We start from the raw sequence: 18,582 nt of genomic DNA, 5'->3' as shown, positions 1-18,582 counted from the left end.
CAATAGTGAGTAAGTTCTTTCTTTTTCCTTCTGTAGGCTGTCACAGAGGTATGACCCAGATTAAGGGTTGATATTCTCACCTAAAAGATCCAAACTGATTGTGGTTCTATATCAAGCAATGAAAAACACCAAACAATCTAAAAACACATTAAAATACTGCATGTTTAACTAATATTAGCAATTTTAGTATTCTTTATTAAGTGATAAAATAATGTCTAGAATTTGGAATCAAGTGTGAGAGTAAAGGTATTTTGTGGTCAAATTACATGAGGATGAACATATTAAGCCAAATTAATACCAGTTTCTTATTTAGAAACAGAATGTTTTTATTGTCTTGTATGTGGAAATAAATTAAAGAGTATATTTAAAAAGGTATAAAGTGAAGATATGGGGAATAATTTCTACATTTTGAAATATTAGACAAAATGGAGTAATCAAGGCACATAAAAAGAAGAAAAGATGAAAAGAAGAATAATTTTAAAACTACTAATATTTCAAAATGTACATAAACATGTGGATAATGACTGCCTTTAAGTATGTGAAAATGGCATATTAAGGAAAATATTTCCCAGATTTTTAATAAATAGTATGATGTGTAACAGAACCTTACTTTGCAGTTTTGACTGGAGTAGAACTCAGTAGGTAGACCAAATTGTCTATAAACTCAGAGGTGATTACAGACAGGTGTCATAACGGGCCTCTATTCCCAGTTCTTTTCAATTACACATTTTATTTACACACTTTACATCTCAGTCAGCCACCCTCTTTCCGCTCCCTCTAGTCCCATCCTTGAAAACTCTTCCCTTTATTACCCATCCTCTTCTCAGAGAATGGGACCTCTCCTCTCCCTGCCCTGGGGCATCAAGTCACAGCAGGACAAAGCATATCCTTTCTCACTGAGGCGTGACCAGGCAGTACAGCTAGGGGAGGAGGATCCAATAGCTAGTGAAAGAGTCATAAACAGCCCTGCTCCACTTGTTAAAGGAACCAGAATGAAGAAAAGGCAGCACATCTGCTACAAATGTGTAACAGGCTTATGTCTAGGCCCCTGCATGTTCTTGGGTTAGTGATTCAGTCTCTGTGAGTTCCCGTAGGCCCAGGTTGGTTGGTTCTGTTCATATTCTTATGTCCTTGACTCCTCTAACTCACTCAATCTTATCCTCTACTCTTCCAAAAGACTGAGTGCTCTGCCTGTTATTTGGCTGTCAATCACTGCATCTGTTTCCATCAGCTGCTGGACGGAGCCTCTCAGGAGACAGTTATATGAGGCTCCTGTCTGCAAGTATAGCAGAGTACCATTAATAGTGTCAAGAGTTGGCTTTCTTCCATGGGGTATGTCTCAAGTTGGGCCAGTCACTTGTTGTCTGTTCCATCAATCTCTACTATCTATATCCCTGCACATCTTATAGGTAGGACAAATTTTGGGTGCAAGTTTTTGTGGGTAGGTCGATGTTCTTCTTGTAATAGAAGTCCTACCTGTATGGCTACAGAAGGTGGCTACTTCAGTCTTCATATCACTCAGTTATAGAGCTCTCAGCTAGGGTCATTCCCATAGATTCCCAGGAGCCTTTGCCATCCCTAGTTTCTAGCTAATCCCAAAGATGCCCCACAATAATTTCCTTGCTCACAGCCATCTCCTACCCTATTCTCCCTACATCTGATACCTATATGGGTTCTCCTTCTCACTTCCCCTTCCATCCAGTTTCCTCCCCCCACCCAGCTCCAATGTTTAGTTTATTTCCTGTTCCACCTTACTCTTTTGGGCCCTCTCTTATACTTTTGGGTTTGTGGATTTTAGCGTGGTTTTCAAGTACTTTATGGCTAATGCCCACTTCTAAGTGAATGCATCCCATGAGTGCACTTCTGGATCTGGATTACCTCACTCAGGATGATTAGTGAGTTACACTAATACTAGTATCTATTAATACAAAGTATTATGCATGTCTTCTAAGTTTCCAGTGGTTATAATGAAACATTGATGAAGTATTTTCAAATCTATGATAACAATATTTTAGAGTAATATTTATTAGGATAATAGTAATATGTTATTCTCAACACAGTAATATAATGAAATGAGAAATAATCCAGCATTTATTATATATCTCATATAAGTTCAGCAACTTAAATCTTTAATGAAAATTTCTGGGAAAAAAATCTCAGGATTTCAACAACATCAACAGAAACAACAGAGCATTTATGCCATAGTCCTTATAAATGAATTAAAGAAAGCCTTAATATGTAACCACAGGATAGTGTTAGTTGACGTTTACACCCATAACTACAGCCTAGAATTCTTTGGGAAAGTGCCCTTGAGACTGTTCCCCTTGTGTATCCTTGCCTGTTTGCTTACAGTATTTCAGGCAGTGAATCTTTAAAAGCTGCATTGGGCTAAAGATTCATGGAAGAGGTAGATGCTTCCCACATCTACTCTTGTTTCATCTAAAGGTCACAGAAAATGAAAGAGAACCCACATTAAAGGACACATGGCAGTTTGGAAAATTTCAGAGCCTAACAGAAGTAAGTATTATGAGTAGTACATGTGCGCATGTGCACACACACAAAAATATGTATATACATATATTATAATAATATAATATACTATATCAAAACTATAAGTATAATAAAATCTTTGGGGTACTAATTTTACTCTTTATAGAATTTGATATTAGTAGACCCCACAGATAAATTCATTTTCTAATGTATCTTTGTCAAAGCTATTTAAAAATAATAAGACATTTTTAAATTGTATGACAATCATATGGAAAATTAAGTTGATACTCAAGGTTTAAGTCCCTTTTATTTAACCATGATCTTCAGAGCTATGCAATACTGTTGAAATATAAATCCCATATTTGTTCATGTTCAATCCTACACTGTTGGATGCCTCTTTAAAAAATAGGCAGGAATAAAATGGCATAGGGTTCATAAACTTTTGATGAAGATAAAAAAGGAAATATTATGAGAGCTATTTAATACCACGTTCAGAGCATTATTACTGCTAAATATAAGGCATGCAATTCTTTAATTGAATTTCACAAGTTATGAATATTAGGTTTTGCTACTTTACAATTTTCTCTAAGGTACACATATTTAAAGTAGCAGAAAATCAGAAATGTTTTCCTGACTATTAAAACTAATCATACATCTCATAGTCTTAGTCTTTTGTTTAAGTCTCAGGAGTTAAATTTCAGTGCTTCCCTTTCTTTTTATTTTCTTCCCATCAAGATGCAGTTGGGATAACATTGGAAAAATATGTATCAGTTTTACCATAAAAAATGAAATTTGCAGACCTTTAAAAACATGGTTTAAATAAAAGGTATGTTAGTAACTAAGGAAAAATATGTTTACTCTAAATGTGAGTATGTAAATTTCTCTCTCTCTCTCTCTCTCTCTCTCTCTCTCTCTGTGTTTGTGAGAGAGAGAGACAGAGACAGAGAGACAGAGACAGAGAGACAGAGAGACAGAGTGACAGAGAGTGAAAGAGAGACAGACAGACAGACAGACAGACAGACAGACAGACAGACAGAGAGGGTAGCAGAGAAGAGGAGAAAGAGGAGAGATTACCCAGGAGAGAAAGGTAGAGGGGCAGGGGAAGAAGGAGAAAAGTGGAAGCAGAAAAGGAGGCAGAGGGTGGGGAGCAGTGGGAGAGAGGCAAAAATGGGGAGAAGAGAGGAGGAGAAGGAGAGGGAGTGATTGATTTTAGTATTATAGGAATAGAATGATAAGAAACTGTGAACAGCATACACGTGACATGACAACTATCCACCCTTACATCTGTGGACCCTTGTATGCAGAAGGAGACAGAAGTATTGAGATATACTGGTATGGACGGAGGGAGGAGCAGAGGAGGAGGATAGAAAAGGCTTATATATGAAATGGTACTAATGGGTCACCAACATTTTCATCTACTTCCTGCTTGTGACTCCATGGTTAGAACTTCACTTGCTACTAACACTTTTCAGCTACGATGGATTTTATTCACAAAACCCCATTTCTCTTTTCCCTCCTTTATTCCATCCTTGGTCATTCCTCTCACCTTCCCTCCATTATTCCTTCCCATCCTCATTTCTCTTCCTTTCTTCATATGTAATTTCAGAAGAACTAAGTTTCAGCTGTGCATGTTGATTGACCTAAAATTCATGGAAAATCATAAAAATGTCACAGAGTTCATTTTTATGGGTCTTTGGGAGAATAGACAAATAGAGCTGCTGTTCTTTCTCTTGTTCCTGCTTTGCTACCTGGCTGTCTTAATGGGGAACTCTGTTATCCTAGTCACCATCACCTGCAGCCATTTAATCGAACAACCAATGTACTACTTTCTCTGCCACCTTTCCCTCATGGACCTCTGCTACACCTCCACTGTGATTCCCAGGCTCATCAGGGACTTGGCCGCAACTAGAAAAAACATTTCCTATAATGAGTGCATGACCCAGCTCTTCACTGCCCACTTGCTGGCAGGTGTGGAAATCTTCATCCTGGTATCCATGGCCTTGGACCGCTATGTTGCCATTGTCAAGCCCCTGCACTACATGGTTATCATGCGCAGGAAGAGATGTGATATGTTGATTGTCACGGCCTGGATAGTGGGGTTCTGGCACTCCATTGCTTTACTACTCATGGTGCTCAGCCTTCCATTCTGTGGTCCCAACCACATCAATCACTATTTCTGTGATGTCAAGCCTCTTTTGAAGCTGGTCTGTAAAGATGTTCATGTCGTTAGTGTCTTAGCAATGGCTAACTCTGGGATGGTGCTTGTTGCCATTTTTACTGTACTACTTGCTTCTTACATACTCATATTGTATTCTCTGAGAACAAGATCATCTGCAGGGCTACTCAAAGCACTTTCAACCTGTAGTTCACACATAATGGTGGTAGTTTTATTTTTTGGACCCTGTATTTATACCTATGCTTTACCTGCTGGAAGTGAGAACAAGGATAAGGAGATTTCTGTGTTTTACACTGTGCTTGCCCCCATGTTGAATCCCCTCATCTACACACTGAGAAACAGTGAGATGAAAAGTGCCATGCACAAGGTGTGGTCTTGGCTGTCAAATTCAGAATTGAAGTAAGTGAAACAATACTGTGATTCTGCTTCGATGTTCTTTCGTCAGCAACTATTCAACAGGTCACAGAAAGTACAAACAATTTGGGGGAAAGTTATGAGTCAAAGGAACAACTTAATGACCTCTCTAATCTACATACCACAAGTTCATCCAGGCATGATCAGGTGGATGTAAGGGTGGCAAGAATTGCCTTGGTGTGGTAGAATACATGCTTAGGGTGGGGAAACACTAGGATCCTTTTCCAGTCACCCGAGACACACACAGACACACAGACACACAGAGAGAGAGAGAGAGAGAGAGAGAGAGAGAGAGAGAGAGAGAGAGAGAGAGAGGGAGAGAGAGAGAGAGAGAGAGAGAGAGAGAGAGAGAGAGAGAGAGAGAGGGAGGGAGAGGGAGAAGGAAAGAGAGAGAGAGATATTCACACTAAAAATGAAGTACATCTTTAACCACACCAGTCCTCTGTCTTAAGAAATTACATAAAATCCTGTTACTAGTAGGAATTTAATCCACTTTTATCACTTGTTGATTTTACATTTCGTATTGTTTCATTTTTGTATATTCATTATCATAATACTGAGATATATAAGATCATCTTCCTATGTCTATGTAAATGATTATAGGCTTTTGATTCTGGTAAATTTAGAAGGACATATTGCCTTTGTAAATCTTTCTGTCTATACTTTATTAGTTTGCAACAGTCATATAAATATATTTTGGAACATGTAAAGAGATGTAATATTTCACAACTAGAACATCATTCTGTTAACACACAGAAGTCTTAAGAGGGAATGCTTAACAACACATTTTCATGATATAAGCTTCTTTTGCTTATCGCCTATCTTCCCATGATACCTTTGCATGGATGTAAAACAAAGTTTTTCCCAGATCCAGTGCATTTTTCCTTAGTCTCATTTGCCTAGCTTGCTCTGGTTACTGTAGTTGAGAGTCCATGCCTTATATATAATGCCATCCTATCTCTTAATTTCTCAGAGAAGACTCTGTAGACATATCAACAAGCCAAAAACCATACAACCAACCAGCCAACCAACCAACCAACAAAGAGACAAGCAAAAAAAAAAAAAAAAACCCAAATTCCTTCAATTTCCAATGCTTCTATGTCTCAAGGTACTTACTATTTTTCTAGTAATCTTGCATTTGAGGGCAATTCTTTTTAAAAATTATGCTTGTTCAATTACATTGAGCCAAGTTGTGAGTATAATAGGCATATGTCACATAAAATAAATGCATAGTTTTGATATCTTATTTTTCTTAGAAATGACTCGTAAAAATGAGCCTCCATTGGTTTGTGTTAGGTGGTAGCTTAGTGTTTTGTGTGACTTCTAATATACAAGTTAGGTTATCTCTGATTCTTCTACCTAGTCTTGGGACCTATTTTTCCCTACTGGGTTGTCTTACCCAGTTTTGACTTGTGGGTTGTTCTCTATTCTTTGTGTACCTGGTTATGCCCATGTTCTGTGGATATTCCTGTAGTCTGTTATTTTTCTAAAGGAAAATGGGGAAGTGGAAGGAGGGGAAACTGCAGTTGGGATGTATTGAAAATTAGGGGATTCATCCCATATGCAGCCACCAATCTCAGTCACTATTGCTGATGCCAAGAAGTGCTTGCTAACAGGAGCCATATATGGGTGTGTCTCCTGAAAAGCTCTGTCAGAGCCCTAATGATACAGATGAGAATGTTTGCAGCTACCAATTTGGCAGAGCAAGCAGACACAAATGGAGGATTTAGAGAAAAGACCAAAAGAGCTGAAGGGATTTGTGACACCAGAGGAAGAACAACAATATCAATGAAACAGACTCCACCCGAACTTCCAGGCACTAAAATCACCAACCAATGAGTACACATAGAGGGACCCATTACTCCAGCCGCATATGTAGCAGAGGATGGCATTGTCCAGCATCAACTGGAGCCCTTGGCCATGTGAAGGTTCATTTCCTCAATGTAAAGGAATGCCAGGGAGTTGAGGAGGGGGTGGGTGGGTGGGAGTGGGAGCATCCTCATAGAAACAGGAGAAGGGGTGGGGGGTATTGGAAAAGGGGGAAACGGGATAATATTTGAAATGTAAATACATAAATTATCCAAAAAATATAGTTAAAAAAATAAAGAGCTAAATAAACACCAAATAATACTCAAATGCATTTAGGTTTTACATGTTTATGTTCACTAATATTTACTTAGGATTTTTAAGTGTATTCAACATGCAGTATATCACTAAGTTACAAAGTCATGGTATTATTTGTCATTTATATTATCATGTTTACTGTCCTTCAAATTGTAGATTACCTCTTGTCAATTTAAGACATATATTAAGAGAAAAAATTAGAAAAAATAAAACTATCAACAAATATCTCTAGTTACATCAAAGAGATTGGAAGCCAGCCTTTGCACATTTTCTTGTTAACCTTGTTTATTTTCTGCACTAGAGAGATATTTCTGCTCTACTTAACAGTCTTTCTCACGTGTTTTCTCACGTGTTAATGTTGCTTGTTCACTCTCTAAGCTCAGTATTGTAATTCTCTTTATATATTTACCTCTATTCAAACATTTGCCTTTCCTTGGTCAGAATTCTTGGATTTATTCTGAGCATCAATCCCTAACTGAAGGATTCCTCTCTTAAAATCATGTAGACATTTGTAAGGGAGAGTATCCTAAAGATCTTCATTCATCTGAATGACTCCTTCAAGCATATAAGTGTTTAAATGTATAGAATAATAGAGAAAAATATTTTGCCCCTTCCAAAAGAAAACAAGCTCTGCCATTATTTATACTTTTTGCTTGACAGAGTGTAGCTGGCAACTTTCTTTCTAACAGTGGAATTTTAAATGGTAAAGCAAAGTGTGTAGATATGTGCTTATGTATGTATGTGGTAGTTTGATGAATCTGCAGATGCTTTCCTACTTGGGATATTTGAGGAATTATAGAATGAGTCAAAAGAATAGTCTATATCATGAGAACGCTGTTATTTAGGAAAACAAACTACAAGAACAAACATCATGTTACTATTAATTTTCTTTTCTCAGATATGCAATTCGAGGCAGAAATATGATATGATACTATTAGATTGAAATTAATATTAAACTGTAGTTAATTTTCTAGTTTTCTTGGTTCTTTAAAAAATCCATTTCTGATAATTTCATTTTTCAGTGTTGATTTTTTTTATGATAGCGATGCTTCCAACAATCCACAGCATTATTATTTCATCTCTTTTCTTGAAACGAATATGGGCCAATCATTCTCTATGTTAACACAGCAACATCCATTTATGAAAGCTGATGCTTATTTCCTGACTTCAATTCTTTTAGCCAGTACTCTGATATTTTCCTCGTATGGTTTTTGAATTTTGTCTTAACCTCTTCCAAGAGGTTCCTTGAGCCTCATAAAGGTTTATATATATTTGAATCCTTTCTGAACACTCGGCTTCTATAACATGAAACATCTACTTCATACTTTTGATTAGATCTGATTCCCTTTTTAACTGCCACCTATTATTTAAGGACATTTTCCTGTATGAACAAGGTTAATGATAACAGTAATCAATAAACATAAACACAAAAGTTTAGAAGATATTTGACTGCAGATCAATCCATTCTTATCACCCTGTACAAAGCTTAAGTCCAAGTGGATCAAGGACTTCCACCTCAAACAAGATACACTCAAATTAATAGAAGAAAAAGTTGGGAAGCATCTCGAACACATGGGCACTGGAGAAAATTTCCTGAACAAAACACCAATGGCTTATGCTCTAAGATCAAGAATCGACAAATGGGATCTCATAAAACTGCAAAGCTTCTGTAAGGCAAAGGACACTGTGGTTAGGACAAAACGACAACCAACAGATTGGGAAAAAATCTTTACGAATCCTACAATAGATAGAGGGCTTATATCCAAAATATACAAAGAACTCAAGAAGTTAGACTGAAGGGAGACAAATAACTCTATTAAAAATGGGGTTCAGAGCTAAACAAAGAATTCACAGCTGAGGAATGACGAATGACTGAGAAACACCTAAAGAAATGTTCAACATCTTTAGTCATAAGGGAAGTGCAAATCAAAACAACCCTGAGATTTCGCCTCACACCAGTGAGAATGGCTAAGGTCAAAAACTCAGTGACAGCAAATGCTGCCTAGGATGTGGAGAAAGAGGAACACTCCTCCATTGTTGGTGGGATTGCAGACTGATACAACCATTCTGGAAATCAGTCTGGAGGTTCCTCAGAAAATTGGACATTGCACTACCTGAGGACCCAGCTATACCTCTCATGGGCATATACCCAAAAGATGCCCCAACATATAACAAAGACATGCTCCAATATGATCATAGCAGCCTTATTTATAATAGCCAGAAGCTGGAAAGAACCCAGATGCCCTTTAACAGAGGAATGGATACAGAAAATGTGGTACATCTACACAATGGAATATTACTCAGCTATCAAAAACAATGACTTTTCGAAATTCATAGGCAAATGGATGTAACTGGAAAATATCATCCTGAGTGAGGTAACCCAATCACAGAAAAACACACGTAGTATGCACTCATTGATAAGTGGATATTAGCCAGAATGCTCAAATTACCCTAGATGCACAGAACACATGAAACTCAAGAAGGATGATCAAAATGTGAATGCTTCACTCCTTCTTTAAAAGGGGAACAAGAATACCCTTGGGAGGGAATAGCGAGGCAAAGTTTAGAACAGAGGCAGAAGGAACACCCATTCAGAGCCGGCCCCACATGTGACCCATACATATCCAGCCACCAAACTAGATGAGATGGATGAAGCAAAGACAGAACCTAACAGGGAGATCAAAATACCCAACAAGAAGTAAATATACCCTTCCTAGACCATAACCTTTGGACAGGCATGAAACCATGTTTGAGGGATGGGGCCACCCACCCACCTCAAAAATATTAATACGGAATTTCTCCTGACAAAAGGAAATGCTGGGGCAAAGAGTGGAGCAGAGACTGAAGAGAATGCCATTCAGACATTGTCCCACCTAGGGATCCATCCCATCTGCTGACACTAAACTGAGACACTATTGCTGATGCCAACAAGCTATTGCTGACACAAGCATGGTAAAGCTGTCCTCTTAGTGACTCTGCCAGAGCCTGACCAATACAGATGAGAATGCATTGAGCCAAAGTTTGGACTGAGTATAGGGTCTCCAATGGGCAAGTTAGGAAAGACTTTAGGAGCTGAAGGGGTTTGCAACCATATAGGAAGAACAACAATATCCACCAATCAGACCCCCCCAAAGCTCCCAGGAACTAAACCATCAACCAAATAGTACGCAGGGAGCACCCATGGCTTTAGGTGGGCATGTAGCAGAGGACTGCCTTAGCTGGCCTCACCCTAGGGGAGCCCCTTGGTCCTGTGGAGGTTTGATATCCCAAGATAGGAGAATGCTAGGCCACTAAGGAAGGAGTGAATGGGCAAGTGGGAAACTACCCTCATATTGGCAGGGGAAGGAAGAGAGAATGCTGGGAAGCGGATGGAAGGGGGTAATATTTGTAATGGAAATAAATAAAATAACCAATTAAAATGAAAAAAGAAATAAAAAAGAAATAAAAATAAAAAAAGTCTTCCTATAGTAAAGACAAACTAGGTTTATTCCTGGTTATTATTCAGCCTGTTTCTCAAGGGATAGGCTATACCTCAACTCTAAACTTAATTACAGATATTAATGTAATGCCTATTTCATTAATAGATTGTCATGGATTTAGTTCAAAAGCTTATATAATCACTTGCTTTTATTACCAACTGCTATTATGACTACTTTTTATTACAGTCTTGAAACACTGTCTTTACTTCACAAGAGGTTATTACCAACTTGTTAAGTTATATTTTTGTAAATCGATCTATTTGCCTGCCAAATTCCACACTTGGAAATACCCTCTATCTTTGAAGTATAAAACCATTATCTCTTTACATTCAACACCATTTTCAAACACTCCCTTTAGGAGGATATAACCCATGTAAAAGAATAAATAATGGCCATTTCGTCAAAAGAAATCTACAGATTTAATGCAATCTTCATCAAAATTCGTACGAATCCTTCAGAGAGTTAGAGAAATTTGCAAATCACCATCCTACACAGCTTTTTATCAATATTGCTCTGTAATACTGCTTGAACTCAGGGATGGTGATTCCCCCAGAAGTTCTTTTATTGTTGAGTATAGTTTTCACTATTCTGGGTTTTTTTTTAATCACAAATGAATTTGCAAATGAACCACTACCCAAAGACTATACATGGACTGACCCATGGCTCCAGCTGCATAGGTAGCAGAGGATGGCTACCTCACCCACCAAATGTAAGGGAATGTCAGGGCTCAGGAAGAGGGGGTGAATGGGGAGGGTAATGCCCTTATAGAAAAAGGGGAGGGGGATAGTTTAGGAGGTCTTATGTCCGGAAAACCGGAAAGAAAATAACCTTTGAAATGTAAATAAAAATAATCAATAAAAGAAAAAAACGAATAAATAAGTTTGCTTTAATTAATTTGGTTATGTATTTTTTGGGTTGGTGGTCTTTCTCCTCACATCTCAGGAATTATTTTCCTTCTTTACTGTAAATACGTATAGTTGTATCTAGCTCAGTGAGCAGTAGGCACAAACCACCATCTTTCCCATGTCTATTTCTCTCACTATAATTTCTACCTAATTTTATTCAGAAGGTAATCAACAAGCATGCAGAAACATGGGTAGGTTCTATTTACATCTTAATGTAAAATAACCTTATTACTATCACCAAGAACTTGATATCACTATATATATATTTATATATATACATATATATATACACACATATATGCATATATATATGCTTATTTTGTTGTCATAGCTATAGGCAAGCATACTTTAGGTTATTACAATTACTTTTGTCTTAATGCCTGGTGATCTATTGGTCACCTATACATGGCAATATTCTATTTTTTTCCTCAGCAGAAAGCAGTATAAACTTGGCAGTTTCAGTTTCTTTTACATAAAATATTATTTTATATATCATGAACTAGTTATATGGGCAAAAAGATAAGTATATATAAATGTGCTTAGTTGGAAATTATTATACAAATGCTTTATAAACTTTTGTTGTAGATGTAAATTTTAATCCAGCAACATGAGCATGTCTGCTTTGGCAAAGGATCATATCCAAAGACCTTCTAGGTCTATGTGTTCTAGCTTGAATGGAGCCATGTTCTGGGTTACAGTATGATTTAATTAGAGTACAAAAGTAAGTGGATTTGAAAGTTATTGAGGTTGGACACCTACTTAGCAAAGACTTTGGGGTCATTTCTATGTGTCTTTGTTAACAGTTTTATTTGGAAGAAAAAGAAACAAACATATTATCATGCCCCTGATTTTGAAATATCATGGTTAATCAAGAGAAATCACTTTTACAAATGGATCATTCAGTTGATCTTATCCTTTCACAAGGATTCCATGGGCCAGTTGATTCTAAATACCTCCAGAATAGAGAGAAAATCCTATTTTACATCTCCAAGGGAAAGCTTGATTTCACAGGGACAAAATAAATATGATGCACATGAAAGCATTATTAAAACTGGAAAGACTGACTGCCTTCTGAATCTGATAGGCATCTGTATACTCCAGAAGCTCCTCTGACTAATGTAGTTGTTTACAGACTGTCACTGCTAACTTGGCCTCCTTTCTGCCTTGCACCTCAGTCACATTTTTTTTTTCTTTTCAGTTTCTTTTTCCAGACAATCTCAAACTGTCACTGTTAGACTTGACACCCTAGTCATTCTTTCTGATGACACTTTTTTTGCCCATTTGACTGCTTACATAACTCATTAGTGAGTCCATCTACTTTTTTGATTTATAACTTAGAAAGACTAATTTTCTCCAGTTATTCATCCTACAAGAGTTGGGGGATATCTGTAGATAGTCTACTCTCATTTCTTTTCCTCTCCAAAGTTCTGACTCAATTTATCTCATGTTTCTGAAACTTTTTATACTTTTATCTGTAATACTAAATAACCTTGAAAAAGGAAGGGATTGTCTCTTCTCAGTGACATGAGTTATTAAAATGAATGGAGAGAATTTTCTTCTTTCAAATTCAGAGTTCTGTATTCATATTAATCCTAAAAGAAATTAAACAATTTTGAAATCTTGAAATGTGTCTTCTATAGGCTGCATAACAGACTTCTGGTTTCATCACTTAGTACTTCCCTAATAGTATTTATAAATTCTTTGTAAGCTCATTGTAAGAGATACTATATTTTCCACATTCTGTATTTCATTTCACAGCTATGGAAGGCCAATTCTTAATTGAAGCAGAGATTTATGATCAAATTAATTTTTCAAAATTGTATGTTATTTCTTCTTTCTTTCTTCCTAGTCTCAGCTTCATTATTCATTCCTACATTTCTGTTTTTTTCTCCTCTGGCGACTTTGCTATAAATGACCTCACCTCTGTAACCAAACTCATGTCTTGTTAGTGAAATCAAGGATGATTCATTTTATATTGTTATAGTTTAATCAGACTGTGCAAATTAGATGTATTATAGCCCCTGAAATGTTTTTGATAAGCCAAAGAGGAGAAACTTTGAAAGCTGCCCACAATATCAATGTCTTATACCATTATGAGCTATCATATTCCCTCTAGAGGGCAGAAATACTTTTTTTTCAGCATCCTGTGGGAAAGCTGCTACCAAAAGATACTGGGTAGATGAGACATATATAGCTAGTTCTCTAACAGGTAAGAAATACTATTTCTACATTTGTGAGCTCAGAGATACACTATTGAAGATTTGGTAAATATGTATATTTTACTACTTTTCTATATGTTGTATGGACATATGATTAGAACATTATACTAGCCACTGGAATAAAGGCATTAATATTAATAACCCAGCATACTTTTTAAAGTTTACTCTTATGATACGCATAAAATACTATCCTTGGTAAAAAGCGATTTTCTAAAAATCAGTGAGTTTCTTATAAGAAATTAGTATGTGGTTTCAAAATATACTTGTACCACTTTGGGTAAAATGTTTTTTATTTAATAACACTTGGTAAAACTGATGACAATTTATATAGAAACAATAAAAATGATTAGCCTTTTTCTTTAAAAAGTTCATGATAGTATGCTGTGGAAGATAATTCTATTGTAGAATTTATTTTTAATAATGAAGTTATCAATAAAATTTTAGCATATAAAATATATGCTAATAAAATGAAATTAGTATGTAAAAGGCCAACAATATTGTATGGGAAAGAAAGTGAAAGAGTGAATTTGATATACTATTATTCGTTATTATTTAATGTGGTGTTAAACTATGAAAACATCCCCCATATATTTTCATATAAAATGGCCAAATGAGATTATGTTAAGCTAAAACTTCTATGTACACCCAAAACTTAAAAAAATTATGCCTAACTAAAATTTAGAGTAAAGGATATTAGGGAATAATGACTGTGACAAAACTTCTTAGAAGTATCAGCTTTGTGTTGAACAAGTGTAATACTTGTGGACTAGTGTATATTAGAGTATAGTATGATTATTTTCTACAAAATAAAATGACATAGATCAAATCTTTCACCATCAGTGGACATGCACCTAGAATGTACTTTAAGAACTTGACTACATTCCAGATAAAGTTCAAACCAACTGACACACATTCAAGCAGATGTCACTGGTGATTCTTAAAATATATGTAATGAACTTGAAGGAAAATAAAACCTATAGGGGTGTTGTTATCTCACTAATTTGCTACTTCCCTACAGAGCATAGGCATCATCTTATCAATCTTAAGCCCTTAGAAAAAATGACTACAGAGCAATTTTTCACAATTGAGTAAGCAAGTTAAGTAAACAGACCTTATAGGTATTGAATAGTGCGATTTTCTGTTTCTCTGTCCAGGTTATTTCCCAATTTTTTTTCGTGGTGGATATGGTATGAGTCATGAAATTAAGTCATACAGTTTTAGAAGCTTGAAGAGGATTTATTATATAATGCTTTTATTTAAGCTTTTACAAGCTAAAGGAATTGGTAAGCTATGAATAGAAGTCAAGTTTAGTGTATGAGTTTCTGAAAGACACAAATCTCATATCATTAAGTTCAGCACTAGTGATTCTTTAGCATCCTGGAGAAGCAGATTCTTTCTACTTGGGGCTCTTCATATCAATGTAGACTCCCATGGAAGGAGTCACCAGACACTCATTTTCATCATCCTCTATTCACTGCCTTTCAAGTTTGCTAATATTCAGATCTCCTCCTTCACCTGCAATACCTACATAGCATGTGCTCACTATTATTTTTGACCAACATAGCTAACTGTAAGTCTGCCCATTTTGTTTAAAAAGTTGAAGTAAATATAGTTTTCAATACATATTGCATTTTGGTGCTATTTGTCTTAAGGACATTGAGGTATATTATAATGTCTGATGAAAACCTGATGGGTTGTATTGATTACTACTTTTAGAGAGGCATGGGACAGCAATGGCTCACGTATGAAGAAAAAAGAAGTTTAAAAAATAAAAAAAAATAACCCAAAACAATACAAATGACCAAAACTGCAAAGCAAAATAAACAAAAATCTCAAAAAAAGTCAAAGAAGAATATAGCTTATTTAACATTCTCTCTACCTGCATCAAGAATCAAGGATTCAAATCTCAGTTTGTACTGTCAAGGTAGCCATTCTTGTGGATGTCAACATCCCATGTTATATGATGCTGTGCAGAGCATGGGTACTTTCATTTTGAATCATTTAGGAATCTCAATAAGATATTTTGATACATTTCAGTTTTACTTTTGCTTCAGTTGGGATTTTGTCTTAGCTTTCTAAACTATGAATTTATTTGCCATCTGCTGCCCATGATATATAAAAATCCACAATAGGTTAATTATGGGAAATATCTTTATAATCAGAATGACATTAACAGTAATAGATAAAAATTATTTCATTCAAAGTGAAATACAGAAATTTCACTTGAAACAATAAAAAATCTTTTACATCTCAACAGACACAGAATTTATATTAGAGAGCAATAGAGACTGGAGATGGTAGATTTTCAACTGTCTATACAGAAATTTTCTTGACTGAAGCTTGAAGATAAATGTTGCATGAAAGGAGAAATGATCAAGAACTAAGATAACATTAATTAAACAGGTCATTAAATAAATACTTGAATTATTTTCAATTTAATTCTATAATTTGTCATTTATCTTAAATAAGTTGCATTCATTTTATGAAAATATAAAGGAAATAAAATCATTATAAACATTGACATTGATGTATGTACATTTATGGTAAAAAGTTACCAGAAGTTATATAGTCTAAGAAATGGTTAAAGTTATATAGTTTTTTGATAACAAATTATCCTAGATATGAAGATATTTAGCATACAGATATGTACTTATATATAGTAAGAAATACCTTACTATTTGAATGTAATTTCAGAGAGTATGAATAGCCTAAGATATAATATTGAGATATTTAGTACTTACTATCAAGGAATATTCTTTTCTGTTTATATATAACATTCATAAAATATCATGAAGATTATTTGAAAACACTGCCAGATTTTGTGCAGGTTACTAGCATTTCTTGTTCTTTCAAGGAACAATACCTAGAAATAAGTATAGTATCAATTATAAATATAGGTAATAACTATGTAACATGAATGAAAAATAGGAATTTTAAAAATTGTGAGGGCTAGGTAACCTCACTTATCACTGCCAAGGATAAACAGATTATTATCAATAGATAAGAAAACATTGCATAAGTTATTGCCACCAGAAATTTTTTACTATGAAACAGTAAGGTGAATAATAAAGGAAAGTATACATTTACTTTACATTAATTGAACTGCAAAACTAATCTGAACCATACTAAATTCAGAGAGTTTGAGACAGAGAGTTCGGTGGAGAAATTGTCAATTTCATAGGTTTCTTGAAACTAAAAAAGACATTGAAATTGCATACAAAGTGTGGTAACAACAGTTTAATAATCATTATGTGGAATATTTTTATGATGAAGAAATGTCTTTGCTTAAAATAGTCCATCACACCAAGTGTTAAAACTAGTTCCTTTATCTTTTGCAGATGACACATTTCATATGGTTTCCTTCTCATTCATGAACCATGCAGCTGAATATCAATGTGACTGAGATCATTCTTCTTGGCTTGACACAGGATCCCAGTAGGAAGAACATTGTGTTTGCTATTTTCCTGTTCTTTTATATGGGGATATTACTAGGTAATTTGCTTATCATTGTTACGATCAAGACAAGCCAGGCCCTTGGGAGCCCCATGTACTTCTTCTTGTTTTACTTATCCTTGTCTGACACTTGTTTCTCAACAACTGTAGCTCCTAGAACAATTGTGGATTCCCTGCTGAAGGAGGCTTCTATCTCTTTCACTGAGTGCATAATCCAAGTCTTTACATTTCATTTCTTTGGCTGTCTGGGGATCTTTATCCTCATCCTCATGGCTGTTGACCGCTATGTGGCCATCTGTAAGCCCCTACACTATATGACCATCATGAGCCACCGGGTCTGTGGGGTGTTGGTGGCTTTAGCCTGGGTGGGATCCTGTGTGCATTCTTTAGTGCAGATATTTCTGGCCTTGAGTTTGCCCTTCTGTGGTCCCAATGTGATTGATCACAATTTTTGTGATTTGCAGCCACTATTGAAACTAGCCTGTTCAGACACATACATGATCAACCTGCTTCTGGTGTCCAACAGTGGAGCCATTTGTACAGTGAGTTTTCTCATGCTGATGGTCTCCTATGTCATTATTCTTCATTCCCTAAGAAACCACAGTGCTGAGGGGAGGAGGAAAGCTCTATCCACCTGCATATCCCACATTATTGTGGTTATCATTTTCTTTGGACCATGCATCTTTATATATACACGTCCTGCAACAACATTTCCTTTGGACAAGATGGTATCTATATTTTACTCAATTGGAACACCTTTTCTCAATCCTTTGATTTACACACTGAGAAATGCAGAGGTGAAAAATGCAATGAAGAAATTATGGAGAAGGAAAGTGGTCTCAGATGATAGAAAGTAAATGAGATTCCTAATATTTTCATATTTAGCATTAAATTAGATATCAATAAAATATTATTTTTATTATTAGTTTAGTATATCAGTTTCTTAGTGAATGGGGACTTTAAGTTTGTATAATAAAGAGACCTTGTAAAAACACTTTTGTTGAGTTGATTTTATGTAGTAGCATGAAGCATGGATTAGAAATATGTACAATGTCCCTTGGTCTTTATTCCTTTTAGAGACTGTGTCTCTGGTTCTTCAACCTTTCTGTCTCAACACTATTTGTGACTGTGATTGTATTTTCTGTCCTTCTTCCTCTTGACTTCTCACGTTTTCTCCTGATAACTGGCTATCTATATAATCATATCTTCTATTGAAAACCTGAACAGGTTTACCACTTCCAATTAGTTATTCTTTATTTAATTGATTTATTTTTGTGATTTTAATATAAGTTTGACATTCTCCCAATGCTTTCTTCTGTAAA

At 35.6% G+C, this 18,582-nt stretch overlaps 2 protein-coding genes across 2 annotated transcripts; both read left to right on the top strand.

The window, feature by feature from the left end:
• The first annotated feature begins 4,139 nt into the window (after window positions 1–4,139).
• Or4a66b (olfactory receptor family 4 subfamily A member 66B) lies at window positions 4,140–5,069 on the top strand. The gene has a single exon (NM_001000344.2). The coding sequence runs from the start codon at window positions 4,140–4,142 to the stop codon at window positions 5,067–5,069; it is 930 nt and encodes a 309-aa protein (NP_001000344.1).
• A 12,115-nt stretch (window positions 5,070–17,184) lies between these two features.
• Window positions 17,185–18,117, top strand: Or4c104 (olfactory receptor family 4 subfamily C member 104). The gene has a single exon (NM_001000343.1). It carries the CDS (start codon window positions 17,185–17,187, stop codon window positions 18,115–18,117), a length of 933 nt encoding a protein of 310 aa, NP_001000343.1.
• The last annotated feature ends 465 nt before the right edge of the window (window positions 18,118–18,582 follow it).

This window comes from Rattus norvegicus, chromosome 3 (genome assembly GCF_036323735.1).
Source record: "Rattus norvegicus strain BN/NHsdMcwi chromosome 3, GRCr8, whole genome shotgun sequence".
NCBI classification, from domain to species: Eukaryota; Metazoa; Chordata; class Mammalia; order Rodentia; family Muridae; genus Rattus; species Rattus norvegicus.
This window is presented reverse-complemented; position numbering and strand designations above follow the sequence as displayed.